Here is an 18,589-nt window from a genome sequence, read left to right on the forward strand (position 1 = left end):
ACTGTAGTGCAGGGAGACCGTGTATGCCTGCTCTAACAAGAGGCTTAACTGTGCACGCTATGCACGTCGAAACAGTTAAGGGTTATTGTACAGATGCTTCTCACAAAATTAGAATATCATCAAAAGGCTAATTTATTTCAATTCTTAAATACAAAAAGTGAAGCTTATGTGTTTTATCGAGTCATTACAAACAGAGTGATCAGACTAAGGGACTTTTTAAATGCTTAGGAAGCCTTTGCACGAGTTTTTTGTTAATTATTCTAATTTACTGATATAATGACTTTTGGGTTTTCATTGGCTGTAAGCCATAATCATCAACATTAACAGAAAGAAACACTTGAAATAGATCACTCTGTTTATAATGACTCTATATAATATATGAGGTTCACTTTTTGTATTGAAGAACTGAAATAAATTAACTTTTTGATTATATTCTAATTTTGTGAGAAGCACCTGTAGCTCCGGGTGGGCCTTTCTGAGGCCCGGGGTGACTGCACCCTCTACACAACCTCGGTAGCTATGCTATTGGCCCATATTTAATATTCATTGTTCATAGTACAATAGAGATATACAGCGAACACAATAAGTATTTGATCCTTTGCTGATTTTGTAAGTTTGCCCACTGACAAAGACATGAACAGTCTATAATTTAACCCCTTTATGACCCTAGCTTTTTTCGGTTTTGCGTTTTCGTTTTTCGCTCCCCTCCTTCCCAGAGCTATAGCTTTTTTTTTTTTCCATCCATATGGCCATGTGGGGCTTATTTCTTGTGCGACAAGATGTACTTTTGAACGACATCAATGGTTTTAGCATGTCGGGTACTAGAAAACAGGAAAAAAATTCCAAGTGTGGTGAAATTGCAAAAAAGTGCAATCCCACACTTGTTTTTTTGTTTGGCTTTTTTGCTACATTCATTAAATGCTAAAATTGACCTGCCATTTTGATTATCCAGGTCATAGACACCAAATATGTCTAAGTTATTTTTTATCTAAGTGGTAAAAAAAAATCCAAGCTTTGCTAAAAAAAAAAAAAAATGTGCAATTTTCCGATACCCTTAGCGTCTCCATTAATTTCATGATCAGAGGGCGAGTGAGGGCTTATTTTTTGCATGCTGAGCTGACATTTTGAATGATGCCATTTTGGTGCCATTTGGTGCACCCTTTATTGTATTTGAATGCAATGTTGCGGCGACCAAAAAACCTAATTCTGGCATTTTGATTTTTTTTCTTGCTACGCCGTTTAGCGATCAGGTTAATCCTTTTTTTATTGATAGATCGGGCGATTCTGAATGCGGCGATACCAAATATGTGTAGGTTTTATTTTTTATTTTTTATTTTTAATGGGGCGAAAGGCTGGTGATTTAAACTTTTATAATTTTAACATTGAGAGTTAAAATCCAGAATCACAATGTATAAATTATATAAATGTATTTGCATTTTGCAGTGAGAAATAAGTATTTGATCCCCTACCAACCATTAAGAGTTCTGGCTCCTACAGACCAGTTAGATGCTCCTAATCAACTTGTTACCTGCATTAAAGACAGCTACATAGTCTTACATAGCCACCTTTATAAAAGGCTCCTGTCCACAGACTCAGTTAATCAGTCAGACTCTAACCTCTACAACTTGGGCAAGACCAAAGAGCTTCATAAGGATGTCAGGGACAAGATGATAGACCTGTATAAAGATGGAATGGGTTACAAAACCATAAGTAAGACGCTGGGCGAGAAGGAGATAACTGTTGGTGCAATGGTGAGAAAATGAAAGAAATACAAAATGACTGTCAATCGACATCCATCTGGAGCACCACGCAAAATCTCACTTTGTGGGGTATCCTTGATCATGAGGAAGGTGAGAGATCAGCCTAAAACTACACAGGGGGAACTTGTTAATGATTTTAAGGCAGCTGGGACCACAGTCACCAAGAAAATCATTGCTAACACAATACGCCGTAAAGGTTTAAAATACTGCAGTGCCCGCAAGGTCCCCCTGCTCAAGAAGCCACATGTGCAGGCCCATCTGAAGTTTGCCAGTGAACACCTGGAGGTCTGGAGGATTCTGTGAGTGATTGGGAGAAGGTGTTGTGGTCAGATAAGACAAAAATTGAGGTCTTTGGCATTAACTCAACTCGCCGTGTTTGGAGGAAGAGAAATGCTGCCTATGACCCAAAGATCATCGTCCCTACTGTCAAGCATGGAGGTGGAAACATGTTTTGGGAGTGTTTATCTGCTAAGGGCACAGGACTACTTCACAGCATCAATGGGTGAATGGATGGAGCCATGTACCATAAAATCCTGAATGACAACCTCTGTCCCTCCGCCAGGACATTAAAAATTGGTCATGGCTGGGTCTTCCAGCAACACAATGACCCAAAACATACAGCCAAGGCAACAAAGGAGTGGCTAAAAAAAGGAAGAACATTAAGGTCATGGAGTGGCCTAGCCAGTCTCCAGACCTTAATCCCATAGAAAACTTATGGATGAAATTAAAGCTCTGAGTTGCCAAGCAACAGCCTCAAAATCTTAATGATTTATAGATGATCTGCAAAGAGGAGTGGACCAAAATTCCTCCTGACATGTGAGCAAACCTCATCATCAACAAAAATCATCTGACTGCTGTGATTGCCAACAAGGGTTTTGCCACCAGGTATTAAGTCTTGTTTGCCAGTGGGATCAAATACTTATTTCTCACTGCAAAAAGGCAAATACATTTATCTAATTTATACAATGTGATTTTCTGGATTTTATTTTTGATATTCTATCTCTCAATGTTAAAATTAACCTACCCTTAAAATTATAGACTGTTCATGTCTTTGTCAGTGGGCAAACTTACAAAATCAGCAAGGGATCAAATACTTATTTCCTTCACTGTACATAAAATGTAAATTGAAAATAATTAAGAGTCCATTTCTGTACAAGGAAGACGGGTGAAAAAGAACCACAGAAAATCTTTAAGGAGCTAGATAATATGATTGATGCTCATCCGGCTGCCTCTTCAATTTATCATGTGCCAAAGATGACCTAAAACGCGTTAAGCATGGAAGCTTTCTAGTTCCGGGTATGACCATTATACTTGTGTTAAATATAAACACTTTGAAAAAAAGTATTTTTCAATTACTGTTTGACATTTCTGTAGTAGTGGATTAAGGGGCACCCTCTGCACACACACTGCACATAATCACCCAACCAGGCAGAGAAAATCTTATATCTATGTCAATGGTGAGATTATATCATTACTGAGGGAGAAAGAGCCAAAAACAGATCTCAAAATAGGAAGGTCTAACCTCACTGATATCACCAGATTCTCCATTATGATGAGGGGCAGAATACTGTCCTCCCACAAGGGTGTTCTTCACTTTTCTTCTGTCAAGTTGGAAATGTTTTTTTACTTTCTTGTTCTTTGTGCTTGTAAGAAAACTGAGCGACATCGAATCTACCGCACGTTTGTCATTCAGCTTTCCCAGACTAAATCTAATATAAGGCTGGTTTCATCCCAGCATAATACATGCTAGCTGACAGAGGACAGCTCTTCACGAGAACCCGTCAGGCGACATGAGAGATATTTAGCAGCTGAGCTCTCTATTATGTGGGTTTATGCCATGTGAAGGATTTCTAAAAACATTAATCACCCTATCATCTATACCAGTGACTGTCAGCTGTCCCTGTATCACAAGCCTTCTTCAGGTGTCCATGTCTGACGTATATTGTCTGTGTATTTTTCAGCATGTACCCATTACATTGCTGTGGGTATGTTCACATGCGCTGGTTTTTTTTTGCCCAGTTATCTGCATAACAAAAGGAGATATGTTTGTTTTTTAATCAATTTGTGGATCTAATTTTCCCATTCAAGGGAATGGGTGGCTGAAAAAATAGACAGCACAATGATACTATCCGCGTGTCATCCAAGTGCTGTCCAATTTTTTAACATTTATGGGTAGTAGAAGCTATGACATTTTTTTTTGAGTACAAGAACCATGAATGCCGTACGGATGGGAACTGTGAATGCAATTATGCAACCCCAAAAAAAACCTCATACATATGAACAAGGCCCTACGGTGTATGGGACAGGCTAATATGTTATGACCTCTCACCTAGATATTTCAATGAATCTTCCATGATTGTTGGATGAACTTTTTTTCTGAAGGACCCTCCCCCAACATGTGCATTTAGGCTACACCTGTTTTCTAAATAATCTACTGATGATGGACTCTTCTGGTAGTGGCTGATCTTGAAAGTCAATATTCACAATCCTTTGATCCCTGACACTGAGAGAATCAGCAGAACCTCATACATTTGAAACAGTTGACCAGTCAGTGAAATTGATAGATTTTGGTGGCTGCTTTTATGAGTAAGAATTATGGAATTTGCACATGGAGTCTTATGCCTCATTCAGATGACGAATTTTCGCGTACGAGTGCTATCCATGGTTTTCACAGATAACACCATACTGGTCATAATCAGTGAGGCTAACATCTGGGGCTGTTCATGATTTTTTGCGAACTGAACAATACTCAAAAATCACAGAGACATGTCCGATTTTGATATGAGGGTCAGATGAAAATCGGCAATAAAGGTCAAGTGGTCTGTGAAAAAAACAACCACACTAGGATGCCATCTGATAGGAGAGATGTCTTGACACGATCCTTAGTTGTCAGTGGTGGGAAGAGAGCTGAAGGACTTTCCTGTAAGCCTGAAGTGTTATGGATGCCAAGGTCCAGGCAGAGAGGAGAAGGTTTAGTGCACTTATAGTGCTATATGCAGCGGTAGTGCGGAGAGCTGCTGCACATTGCCGGACAAGAGCTGGTTCATCACACCATGAGGGGCTGTTGGCTGAGTGTACTGAATAACTGTGGAGAGCTGTATCTTCATCAACATCAACTGCTCCAGTAAAAGTGAGGGTTTTTTTCCTGCTGCACCTGAAGTGCTGATCCTTCATCCCTTCACACAACTTTAGCTTTTTTTTCTGCTGAGGAGGCCCAAGACCACTGTGACAGCTGGCCATGGCCATCATTACAACCCAGACTAATCATTTTTAGGGGAGTTTATTGTTCTCGAGTTTTTCACTAGCTCACCATCAGTATATATAGCCTAATTTCACTTGTAGATATTTCGAGGATGCAGTGTCAAAACAAGAATCCCCCATCGTCCACTTTATTAATGTAATTCATTTTTCTGCCCATTAACCTGACGGCTGCCTGTGTTTGTAGATCTGTAACTATAATATACAGTAATTCAATGAAAGGCCAAGTTCACATGTTCAGTATTTGGTCAGTATTGTACATCAGTATTTGTAAGACAAAATCAGGAGAGGAACAATTAGGGTATGTTTCCACGTGGTGTATTACATCAGGATTTGCTGCGGATTGGACGCTGCGTACATCCGCAGCGTCCAATCCGCATCATCCAGATGTTACAGCATAGTGGATGGGAATTTATTAAATCCCGTCTCCACTATGTGCGTACGGCTGTATCCGGCGGCCCTGCGTATCCGGACATGCGGCACGTCTTTCTAGACCGCAGCATGTCTATTTATCTTGCGGAGACTCTCCATCTCCGCAAGATAAGTAACCCAGTCTATGGATAGGATGTGGTGATTCAATGAACACATACGGAATCACCACGCGTACAAAAGGGGGCGGCGCTTTGGGCGGAGTGGGGTATGTGCTGCGTCCAAAGCACAGCCATTACACCACGTGGAAACATAGCCTTAGAGGAAAAGTATAATAGAAACACGTCACCACTTCAGGATTCTCCACCCTGGCTTTGGCTTCCACATACTGAGGTAAAATACTGAACGTGTGAACGTGGCCTAAAACACCGCACCTGACCAGCATAAATCAGAATAATGCATATCCAACAAAGAAAAGTCTGACTTTGGCGTCTGAAGACATAACCTGGAGACATGACTGTACATAGATCCCCTTCGTACAGTGGCTGTAACAAAACGGAAAGCAGAAGAAATTACAAAAAAATGATGAAACACTGAAGCTCTTGGTGCATAAAGAGGCGTGAGGCGTTTTGATGATTAGTTCTGCAGTTTTGCTGCCTCCAGCTGCCGGGATATGAGATATTAATACATGTTTAGAAACCAGCGAGGATCCCTTAGTGAGCTGTGTAGCTCTCGCACCACAAGGAGGCTGTAGACGTCCAGTTATTTTACTCTGTAGTCGCTTGAGGAAAACTTCAGGACCAGAGAACAAAGCAGCCGCTGCCGCATCTATGGCATTTTAGAGAACATTTGAGGGTTTTATTCTCTTTCATTATTTTGGGAAACATTCTCCTGCATTTCTAAAAATTATATATAAGTCCACAAGGAGCAATTGCTCTGTAGCTGGCCATAAGTATTTAGTACGACGTTCCTCTTCTGTTCTTGTGATACGTATGGTGAATATCTCAGAATGGTGTCAGTGTAATATCAATTCCTGACTTGTGGGGTAGAATGATTTAACAGTTTGTCACAGAACCAGACCCCAAAAGCTTGCTGATTTAGGCACAACACCCATGTGGTTTTCATTGATCTCACAGCTGATGTTGCCATTTTTGCCTTTAGAACAATGCTGTTTGCTAAACACATAAACAAACATAAACAAAAGAAACCCGTTCAGTTGTTTTCTTCCATCTTCCTGAAAATTCTATTTTGCTGTTTCCAAATGACAACTGTTTCTCCCCTCTGTGCTTTCCGAAAATGACCACAGGTAATAGCAATAATGACATCTCCTGAAGGGGCTGCCATCCCCAGTGTGTCTCCCAGACTGCTGAATGCTTATTCTCCCAAGGATTGTAATCCAAAGTATCAAGCAGGCAAATGTATCTCTGGTGTTCACCAACAGATAGGAGTCTGGAAAGAATAGGCATATAGGAAGTGTCATGGCCGTTTTATGTAGCCATATTTGGAAAATGGAGAAACTAAGAAAATACTTTAGAACTTAAGGAATGGATGAATAAACAGATGACAAATAAATATGTAAAGAGGCCGGGGTCACACCACCATCCCAGAGAATCGGGACAATTTGCTAATCAGACTCTGATCAGAGCATGATCTGATTTTCTCAGATGAGGAGAACATGGGAAAAAAATATCTCCATCTTCTCTATTCTGTAAGTCGGACTGCAGTCAGACGTCATCCAAGTGCGATCCGATTTTTTCCATGGACTCATTGACTTGCATGGCTGAGTGTGACCCAAATATTGGATGCAAATCAGGCATGCTGCGATCTTTTTATTGGACTGATTCTGTCCAATCAGAAAATCAGACATGAGCGTGGCCCCATAGAATAACATGGTTTTGTCAGATTGCATTAAACCAAAAATATGGTCGTCTACACGAGCCCTGATGGTGATGCTGCAGGGCCATATAAGACGGCTCACGGGACACTATGGTTCTTCATTTGCCGTGTACATCAGAAAAACCTCCTAGCATGCACTGTACCTCTGGACGAGGATGCTATTCCATACACTTTTTTTACCATTGTGCCCCAATCTGACACCCTTTTAGCCTTCATGGGGTGAGTAGCGCCCAATGGATGCATCTGAAGCCATTCCCATCGCACATGCTTACTGCATATTACCGATAAATACAGTATATATTGTCAACATGAGTGATGACAACTCTGCTCAGTTATATGCAGGATTAAAGAGTTACTCATGGTTTTAGAAACATGGGTAGTTCCTTTGAGAAACAGCGCCACACCTGTCTACGGGTCGTGTCTGGTATTGCAGCTCAGGCTTGTTCAAGCACAATCTGTGGACAGAAGTAAATAGCCATGTTTTTTCTCATCATGTACAGCGCATTCATTAACAAAGAAATCTTCTCTTGCAACAACAATGCTATGTTTTATTATGTTTATTTGTCATATGACATAACGGCCTCATGTGAAAGATGGGTGTCTACATGCATCCATGACCACCACGCCATGATCTTTCTACAATTGAGCATCCTGAAGGCTTTTTATTAAGAACTGCTGGGGTCTTTTTCAGGCCATGAACAGAATAGCTTTCTCCAAGACTGAGAAAGTCTCTTATTTTCTAACTTGTCTTTCTATCTTCCATCGTAGGGTTCACCTGGTGCTCCAGGAATTAAGGGTGAATCAGGAGATCCAGGCGCTCAGGTAAATGATTTTCTGAAGATGTGAGTGTCATCTGCTTGCACATCTGCTGCTGTGATCCCGCTGTATCCATCACTGCTTTTGTACACTATGTAAGTTCACATTCAAGCCTTGGGAGCTTTCATCAACAGTGACAAACACTGCATTATTTTTCGGTTTTGTAGGGTCCTAGAGGAATTCAAGGTACATCTGGGCCAATGGGTAAAGCTGGCAAACGAGTGAGTAATGAGTTCTATATTCCGCAGGACTCCCGCCTCAACATATGTTATATGGATAAATGGAAATGTAATTAGTCACAGTAAATAGCACATAGCAAAGAAAGCGTTCAGATAGAAGCATACTGGTTGGTGAATGCGTATGTGCAGGACATGACATGCTGGAATCTGGGAACAAAAGAAGGACTGCAGAAGAAGAGGGCACAAATCTTGGGATAAATTATAACACAAATTTGTGCCAGCAATTTCTGGTGCGTGGACATCGGCAAATGTATTTATGGACGTGTGCCATTGTGTGAATATGGATCATTTTACTTTAGAAAACTTAGTTTTATGTAATGTTTGACTTAATTTTATTAACCATGATTAAATGGATAGATAGATAGATAGATAGATAGATAGATAGATAGATAGATAGATAGATAGATAGATAGGACAGATAGATAGATAGATAGATAGATAGATAGATAGATAGATAGATAGATAGATAGATAGATAGGACAGATAGATAGATAGATAGATAGATAGATAGATAGATAGATAGATAGATAGATAGATAGATAGTTGATAGATAAATAGATAGATGTTAGATAGATAGATAGATAGATAAATGCATAGATAGATAATAGATAGATAGATAGATAGATAGATAGATAGATAGATAGATAGATAGTTGATAGATAGATAAATAGATAGATAGATAGATGTTAGATAGATAGATAGATAAATAGATAGATAAATAGATAGATGATAGATAGATAGATGATAGATAATAGATAGATAGATAGATAGATAGATAGATAGATAATAGATAGATAGAAGGACAGATAGATAGATAGATAGATAGATAGATAGATAGATAGATGTTAGATAGATAGATAATAGATAGATATGAGATAGATACAGATAAATAGATAGACTCACTTTTATTTCAGTGGTGAATAGTGCAGCATAATGTAGGAAAAGAGACCCTTAGTCCAGTGATGTATCACTTAGTTTACTGGGTGCAGCAGTTATGACACAATCAGAGTTATTAGATTTATCTAGCAGAGCTCAGAAAGCTAATCCCGCCCACATCACAGCTTTCTGTGTACATTGTCTATTAACAGTGAGCTGCTTATCAGAGGGGGTATGGTCAGACTTCTTGGCAAAAGAGCGCTAGTCCAGGCAGTGATAACATCCTAGTGATAAAATATTCATTGTATGGAAACAACAGCACACAGCCTAATAAGTGATACATCACTGAAATATGTGTTTCAGCCCCTACATCATGCTTTCCTCAGAATACATAGCAAAATCTTGCTGACAGATTCCCTTTAAATGCCAACCATACTTTACTGTGACTTTAATAGTTTTGCTGCCATTAAAAAAATATAAAATTTATGAATTGCTGTATTATTTTCAGGGACGCCCAGGAACTGATGGGGCCCGTGGAATGCCTGGAGAATCCGGGTCCAAGGTATGATTAGATACACGTGTACCTTACTCATGTGATTGTCATGTATAGTAGATGGGCACTAGTCAGGTGGTAGAATTACAGTAAACTGACTCATTTGGGGGGATAAAAGTACTTATTTGTGGGGATATATTTATTGGGTGTAGTTGTACTAATGAGCTGATTAATTAGATGTAATTTTCATCATTTCACAGGGTGACCGAGGGTTTGATGGTCTTCCAGGTCTTCCCGGTGAGAAAGGTCACAGGGTGAGTCACTCCTCGGCTTAGAAGGAGAACCTTTGTTCTTTATTTTACATTCGCATCATTGATTTTGCGTTTTCTTTCTGTTTCTCGTGCTTGTCCAGCAGAGGGCACTTTCTTGCTGTAGAGTTCTTGGCATTTTCTTCAGCCATTTGCATACACTTCTGTATGTAGTTACCATACGAGGACATGTCTATTAGTTTAGATTAACCCTACAGTATGTTTGTACACTATATGTTACCTCTTGTCCTAAGTAGCACGGCTTTTTCTTGGGTTGTAGAGGAATTGCCCTTTTGAGTTGATTGTTAATGTAATTTCTTATACACATGCAATCAATTACCTTTGAAATAGAAAAGCTCCCCTGTATCATGCTTCATACACGCTTAATATAGGAAAAATGAGGTGGCCTGTCATGATTTATGGAGTATGAAGTATGGCTGACGCGCTCCTTTATAGCTTGCTAGGTTGATATGCCTCATCAAGTTGTTCTTTATATGTGCAGTGCCTCAAATAGTTTCCTTTGCAGTGTTGGTCAAAAATGAAACAATTCTACGTTTTCTCTCTTTTCTTTTCTTTTAGGGCGACAAAGGTCCACTGGGCCCACCTGGTCCCCCCGGTGAAGATGGAGATAGGGTAAGAAAATGGGACCTGAGAGGCCGATCGATGTGACAAAATGTGTTACACTTCTAAATTTCATTAAAAGAGTGTGGTAAAGATAGCCTTACATGTGGCTAAAGAGTCAGGACATGTTAAGCACCAATACATAATAATAAAAATTGTAATAAAGCATATCTGAATACTGGCATACATGACACATCCATACAACCACACAATGGCCGCACAATAGAGCCAATAAGAATCCAAATAATACCACCATGCAATGCCTAAATAATGCAGTATCCAAATAATACTGCCCTATAATCTTGGCTTTGCTACACTTATGGGCACTTATGGAACCGGTAGTGGAGTTGACCTTGTTTTTCGCTACACTCTGCTGGTGGTCCCAGGCACTAGAAGAAGGATTTGGTGAGTGTTGCCCTAGATAAATAAGACCCTGGCCCATTGACCAGTTTGCTAACTCCATAGACCTAGCGCACCAGTGCAACAATATACATAAAATCCCTGACTCATCATTGCCTTTGTGCCTGTTTTTCTATCTAGTTTTGTGTGTTTTGTGCCATTTTTGGCATTCATTATTCTATTTGCGCCTTTTATGTGCTTGTGTCTGCGCTCTTACGCTTTGTGGGTGATGTCTAGAAATTCCAGATGCTTTAGCCAGATTTATCAACTTCTAAAAAGTTGTAAAATTTGGTGCAACTTCACTTCAGTCCCCCCTAGTGTGTTTTTGATTACGCCATCATTTTAGAGCAAATCTTGTAACTTTTGGCGCCAGAAGTTGCAAAAACAGTTCAAGAAAGATTGAAAACCCATTTTTGACTCACAAATCTCGGGCCAAAAATGGCAACTAATACCCCAAGAAAAAAAAGGAAAGTGACTTTAAAAAAAAAAAAAAAAACGCAAATGGTGAATAGGGGCCCAAGTCATTGGTTTTTGACATCTCAGTCTTCGGGTTTTCTACTTTCTGCTATAAAACAGAGGAATATCAGGCATTTGCTTTCAGCCATGTTTGTTGCGTTACTGATAACTGTAGCTCTCGGACACATTAACAAAGCATTTGATCCACGTTCTGAATAATTTAGCAACAGTGATGGATGTCCGTTATTAAGGCCTATATGCAAATTACACGTCCTTGAAGTTTTACTATGTGGCTTGAGCGCTTGATAGATTGACTCTCGCTGTACATGTAGGGTGTAAAGGTAGTAAAGTGAAATAGTAGACAGATATTTCCAGAAGCTTGTTGGAAAGAAAATACTTGACAAAAGTCAAAACTATGTCCGAATCTCATCCTTGGACATATAAATGATAATTTACAGTGGTAACGTTGTTTATTTATATGCAAATATGGAAAAAAAGCCCTTTGAAAATTGTCAGCACAGGTTTCCCTAAAGATTAACAAGTATTTTCCATTTTTTGATAGTAAACAGAGATTTTTGCAGCAAAACCTACATCCAGTAGACATTTCCACAGTAGTGGCATGTGCGTAGAAATGTAGCATTCTACGCATTCTAGCCATCCATTTACAGTTATACAAGGATGGCTGGAATCGGCAAGATTGAGAGCTTCTTTCACAGATTGATGTAAGAGGGCATCTTCTGAGATCTTCTGCCCTAATAAGACTTATACACAGTGGTTGTGCTTTGTTAAGCCCTTTAAAGAGGCTGCGTGGCTTCGACCACCCACTCGGTAAAAGACCCCAGTTGCCATAATAAGCTGATTGCTGCATATTGAAAGCATCACACTTTTCTCATTAAAACCAAGGTCTGTTCATGACTGAGTGAAGTGTTCCAGAGATGGAGATGATCCCCACTTTGGGTCATGGGGTTTGTCCTCGGGGGGTTGTCTTCCTACTACTCCAGTAAAGACATCATTGCTATACATAGTTGGCAGCACGGTGGCTCGGTGATTAACACTGTTGCTTTGCTGCCTTGGGGTCCTGGGTTCAAATCCCACCAATTATATTTGCAAGGAATTTGTATGTTCTCTATGTGTTTGCGGGGGGGTTTCCTCCCACATTCCAAAGACATACTGATAGGGAATGTAGAATATGAGCTCCAATGAGAAAAGATAGATGATGCATATAAAGCACTGAGAAGTAAGATGGCGCTATATAAGAAAAGCATAATAATAATAGATATAATAGATAATAAATAAATATGGAATAGCGGCAGCCATAAACATATCATGACGAGAAATAGAAGCAATTTGCAATATTCTTTTTGGACGTATTAGTTGCATGTACGGGCTATCTGATATACTGGTTTGGCTATTTGCTATTTTGATGCAAATACATGTCATATTAGAGACATATATGTCACAATATTGTGTCCTCCTGTCAGCGCTGATAGGAAAAGGAAGAGAATTGCCAGGCATGATGTTCCCATACCATCATGGACATTACAGTACACATTTCCCTAGCTAATTTCCACGGCAGAGCACCTTCTCTCACAGCTTAGCACTGCGGGCACATTTGCAGTCCCTTCTCGCAGCGACTTTCTACAATTAGCCTTTTCCGTCCATTTCGGGAAAGGTTACACCACACTACGTATATATTTTACAATTTGACAAACACATTGTTGGCTTGTCCCAATTTACGTGCCGGGGGTTTAAATAACAGGAGAAACAGCTTTTTCTTTTGTGTAACAGGGAGAAGATGGAGAGGTTGGACCCAGAGGGCTGCCCGGTGAACCTGTGAGTGACACATTAATCTGCTGTATACAGAGCTCTCACTTTATATCTGTACAATTTCACAACAGAGCATTGTCCCTGCCGGAGGAATCACTCACAGCTCCCACCTAACCTTTACCCTGCCAGAGGGCCCGCAATATCTCCTCCAGGAGCCTCTTGTCAGCGCTGGACTCCCATTCTTCTCTCTATTCAGCAACAGAAGAGAATCAATGCATAGCAACCTATGCTATAATAACAATATATAATATTGGTTACTGGATTTATTCTTACCTGCAGAAATAATATCTGTTATTGTCATCCCAGATTACTGAAACTACCTTATGTTTTCCCCTCTGGTGTAAGACCATTATAACATAATGTAGTATATAATAGTATTATTCCCATTGTTAATGGTGGCGATCCCAAGGATCAAACCCTCGGTGATCAGTAAATTATCACCTTCCCTGTGGATAAGTAATAGCCTGTAATCATTGTGCTACCCCTATAAAATAATATTCAAGAAGGAAAACTAAGTACTGTAACAGAATTTTATTCTTCCAGGGCGAGCGAGGATTGTTAGGACCAAGAGGTCCTGTTGGTCCTCCAGGCCAACACGTAAGTATTTATCTGCTCCATTCTTATTAATCTTGATTTAGCCTGAAGAAGACTCATGGGGCCGAGTCATCAAAGTGTTTTGGCATAAAACGCCCACGAAATCCTGTAAACTTTTTTATGCAGCTTGAAGTTACTCAAAAAATGTGCAACTCTTGGCTTAAGTCTTGGCCAACTCTGCCAATGTAGGCAGAGCTGGAGCGCTAAGGGATGCAACAGAAATATATGCTAGCCCTTGGCTGGAGTAACATTTCTGGCAAATGCACAAAGCATTTGTAAGATTCCGCCCGGACGGAATGTTGATGAGCTGCAGGTGACGAGTGTTATCCGTGGTTTTGAGGGATAGCACTCGTACCCATGTTATTCTATGAGACCGTGCACATGTCCGACTTTTTCATTGGACCAAGTGGTTCAAGGAAAAAAATCGCGGCATGCAAGATTTGCCTTGGAGAATTGGATGGCACTCGCCCATTAATGACTATGGGTCCATTGGGTCATAGTATAATGATGGCTCTATTTTTCCTCATGGCTCTCACCCATTCATAAAAAAAATGGGTGAGTGGGAAAGTGGTACAAATGACTTTTTGATAATAGATTTTTTTCTACATGTATTAATCATTTTTTACTATAATCTTTTGTTTAATTTTCATATGACATGAACTTTGATCTTTCTTTTTTCAGGGTGTTGCAGGTGTTGATGGTCCTCCTGGACCCAAAGGAAACATGGTATGTATGATTTTAACCCTTTTTATTGTGTAATGTTTATGAAAATATTGAGATATTAACATGTGAGTGGATACGTAACATTTTGTAGTCTTTGGTTTATAGTAAGGTTTTAGCTGTAAGGCCCGTTGTCTGCTGTCATGGCACAGAAGATGGAGATAACACAGCGCAGGCTTCACTAGAACCTCAGGCTAAAAATCCCCATGGGTTCCACAAAATGATGTGTAAATGGGTTTCTATTTTGCTTCCTCTGAATAGAACTCTTCCAGGAAATTGATGATGACCGGCTCAGAGTAAAAGCTAATAGTATTTATTCTTAATCATCCATGATTAAGAGTCAATGGGCTGGAAATTCATAAGCACACCTGCTTTATTTGGGCTGTTGTTCATGATAATCATGAAATCACTTTACACGGCACGCGTGATGGATTCATCGCAAGATTTTACTAGTCAAGTTATTATGGTTTCCTCTTACCCTTTTTCAGCATTAGAAGGTATGTAGGAAGGAGAGAAAGTGGAGGAAATCATGTTCATACTACAGCCTATTGTATTGGGAGAGATTTATTGCTCAGTGCTAATTACAGAAAGTATATCTTCTCAGCACCAGAATAAAAATGTATTAATCATGAGACTGCCGGAATAATTAAAGATCATCTGCAACACTAACAAACATTGCTTCTTGTTTTTACTTATTAGAATAGATAGATAGATAGATAGATAGATAATAGATAGATGGATAGATAGATAATAGATAGACAGATAGATAGATAGATGATGATAGATAATAGATAGATAGATAGATAGATAGATAGATAGATAGATAATAGATAGATGATAGATAGATAGATAGATAGATAGATAGATGATAGATAGATAATAGATAGATAGAGGATAGATAATAGATAGATGATAGATAGATAGATAGATAGATAGATAGATAGATAGATAGATAGATAGATAGATAATACATAGACAGATTGTAGATGTTGAAAGAAAGTTTAGCAGCTCTAGTCAGAGACAATAATTAGGGTGCAAGCCATTTTATCCGTGGGTTGGGGAGGTCACCATCAACATAAATCCCAAAACAGCCAGTGCTTCTTTATAGGAGATAAAAACAGTGGTTTAATAATAGAGATGAGCGGATTTAAATCCGCCTGCTCATGTGGATTCTTTTGCGTAATTTGTTTCACGGAAAAGTTATTTTTTGCAAATTTAATGTCCTTTATCATTTTCTGGAAACTATTCAGACCCCAGAGTTTAATAAAGGCAACATATAAAAAAATAAAAACACTCCTTGTACTCACCTTACCACCCACCATTCTGGCCCCTCTGCTCCTCCCGTCTCCCACTTTATCTTCTGATATCGCACTGATATCCCCATCGTTAGAGAGCACAAAGTGTGGGCCATCTGCTCAGCCATGCTGTCGGCCCAAACTGTGACTCATCAGGAGCTCACTGCTCCAAGGCAAGGAGGAGGCTGGGAGACAGAGGAGCGGTGTGCTCCTGAAGAACAAAAGTGAGCAAACCACTTTAGCTCTTGGTAACTGCACATACACAAAGCTGTATTGTCAACCTCAATGCTTTAGTCAGATATGAAGACTTTGAAAAAATGGTCAGATTGATAATAATATTTGTTATTGGAGCATCACTTATGGTGGGTAGATCACACAAAGGTGTGTCCACCCTCAGGATCTAACCCCCTGATGGAAAACATAAGTGACATGTAACAACTAGTGATGAGCGAGTGTACTCGTTGCTCGGGTTTCCAAGTGAACGCTCGGGTGTCCTCCGAGTATTTGTGAGTGCTCGGAGATTTAGTTTTCGTTGCCTCAGCTGCATGATTTGCGAATGCTAGACAGCCTGAATAAATGTGGGGATTCCCTAGCAAACAGGCAACCTTCATATGTATTCAGGCTAGCTAATAGCTGTAAATCATGCAGCTGCTTCAACAAAAACAAAATCTCCGAGAACTAACAAATACTCGGAAACCACCCAAGCGTGCTCGGGAAAACCCAAGTAACGAGTATACTCGCTCATCACTAGTAACAACCTCCTCTAAATGGCGAATCCCTAGCTGTAGTAGTTGCATGATATCTTGAAGCAATGTGACAATACAGCCATGAGTTTTCCTGCAATAACTAACAGCTACACATTTTATCATTTAACATACTAACAATCACAAATGTTTATTAAATGAACCATATTGTAATTTACTGTTGTGCATTTTAGGGGCCTCAAGGTGAACCTGGACCAGGAGGTCAACAAGGAATTCCCGGACCACAAGTATGTGCTGTATAAAGATAACAGACGTGCCACAACCTACTAGTTATGCTTGTTCTATCTACTGCATAGAAACCTGCTTTATTCATTATTAACATTTTCTTTCCATTGACTTTCATTAGAATATACCGGCAAATGATTTCTTAGGATAATGTAATTGTCTAGGCTTCTTCTACTTTCACATTGCACTTTTCCATATATTTCTAAATATTTGCTTTCTATAGAATTACCTATTTGGTCAAATTCATTAATTTCTGTTCTAAACATAATGACATTTCAGTCCTGAGGGATAACAATAATTGTACCCCGCCAATGCGCAGTACAAGGATTGGGGACACGGTAAGCATTCAAAATGCCATAGAATCAAGTATCAGGCTAAGTTCACAGGTCGCGGAATTGACGTGGATTTCGGTGCGGATTCTGCTCCGATATCTACACCATATCTGCTGCTATTCCACCAACAATGCAAACCAATTAGGTTTTCCCAATCACATTCATGTGCAGAGCAGAAAAATCATGTTAATTATTCAGATGTATTCAGCATGTAATGACAATGAGGATAATAACTGTACAGATTCACATCTCTGGCAGAAATTCGAGAGTTAGGTCAGTTTCACACATCCGTGTTTTTCTGCCTCTATTCATCAGTTTGTGCCAAAATTGGCATAAAATTGTTTTGAAAAGTCACAACATTCTGTCTCCGCACATAGCTGTCCTAACATTTTGAGATTTTTTGGCTCTTATGCCAGTCCCGGCCAACTTCAGCAAGTGTTTCAAAAGTAGGTTGAGCTTAGGACGGAATCACATGACATTTTTGCCACACAACGGCGGCTCTGTCAGGGCTTCCATCCACTGGTGCCATTTTCTATATTAAAGCAGATGGAGTCACTTTTTGCTAATTTTCATCAGGGTCAACTTTTTTGAGTGAAAAAAAGCTGTTGGCCATGTTTTTTTTGCTCGCCTCGAAAAGGTGAAGACTGGGGTGAAAAACATCTGTTTTCACGAATCAGAGCCTGAGACTTTGGATAAGACTTGAATTCAGTAACCATGGGTAGACTCAATATTTACGCAATTGGGGAAGACCTAGAGACCCGAAGCCAAAGGCGGCCAATGGCCAAATAGTCAGTTACATCAGTCACAGCTGAATGCAGCATTTGCAAATAAGATGCAAATAAAAAGTGCTTTTCCATTGCAGTTAGTTAACCCAAACTAAGACTATCATGTCTCTAGCAGGTCATAAAGGAGCCATGATTTTAACCCAAACATTTTAGTCTACTACTTGCAGTAACCAACTAACCAAATATATGAGAGGGCATTTTTTAAAGAGATTAGCCATAAAACAGAAGGCTTTAATGTGGCTGCTCTTTGGTGAAGCCATGTTTTCTATGAAGTTAATTTTTAGGATCCTTAAAGATTTTTTTAAATATTTTTTCTTGACTATTTCCATCAGTCAAATACACATTACAGTTAGCACCAGCAATTCTATGTCTCACTATTTAGAGGGAATTTTTAGCAAAATCATCCCTCCCAAACCGCATATAAGAACATGCAGGTCTTTAAAATGTATACTAATCAACATATTTTATCTGTTGCTGCATTATAGAGTAATTAGCATTTTGCGATGTATGGAAATGATGCATTAAGTGCTTTAGATGTGACAGCAAACTTAACAAG

General features: G+C 39.5%; 1 protein-coding gene across 1 annotated transcript in view; it reads left to right on the forward strand.

Annotated features, from left to right (window-relative positions):
- Positions 1-18,589, forward strand: part of COL11A1 (collagen type XI alpha 1 chain) — a 278,226-nt gene that overhangs the window by 140,614 nt on the left and 119,023 nt on the right. The window contains exons 15-23 of the mRNA XM_077277390.1: positions 8,052-8,105; positions 8,267-8,320; positions 9,723-9,776; positions 9,968-10,021; positions 10,595-10,648; positions 13,280-13,324; positions 13,862-13,915; positions 14,594-14,638; positions 16,865-16,918. Coding sequence (XP_077133505.1) covers positions 8,052-8,105; positions 8,267-8,320; positions 9,723-9,776; positions 9,968-10,021; positions 10,595-10,648; positions 13,280-13,324; positions 13,862-13,915; positions 14,594-14,638; positions 16,865-16,918 — 468 coding nt within the window. The remainder of the gene's footprint in view (positions 1-8,051; positions 8,106-8,266; positions 8,321-9,722; positions 9,777-9,967; positions 10,022-10,594; positions 10,649-13,279; positions 13,325-13,861; positions 13,916-14,593; positions 14,639-16,864; positions 16,919-18,589) is intronic.

This window comes from Ranitomeya variabilis, chromosome 8 (genome assembly GCF_051348905.1).
Source record: "Ranitomeya variabilis isolate aRanVar5 chromosome 8, aRanVar5.hap1, whole genome shotgun sequence".
NCBI classification, from domain to species: domain Eukaryota; kingdom Metazoa; phylum Chordata; class Amphibia; order Anura; family Dendrobatidae; genus Ranitomeya; species Ranitomeya variabilis.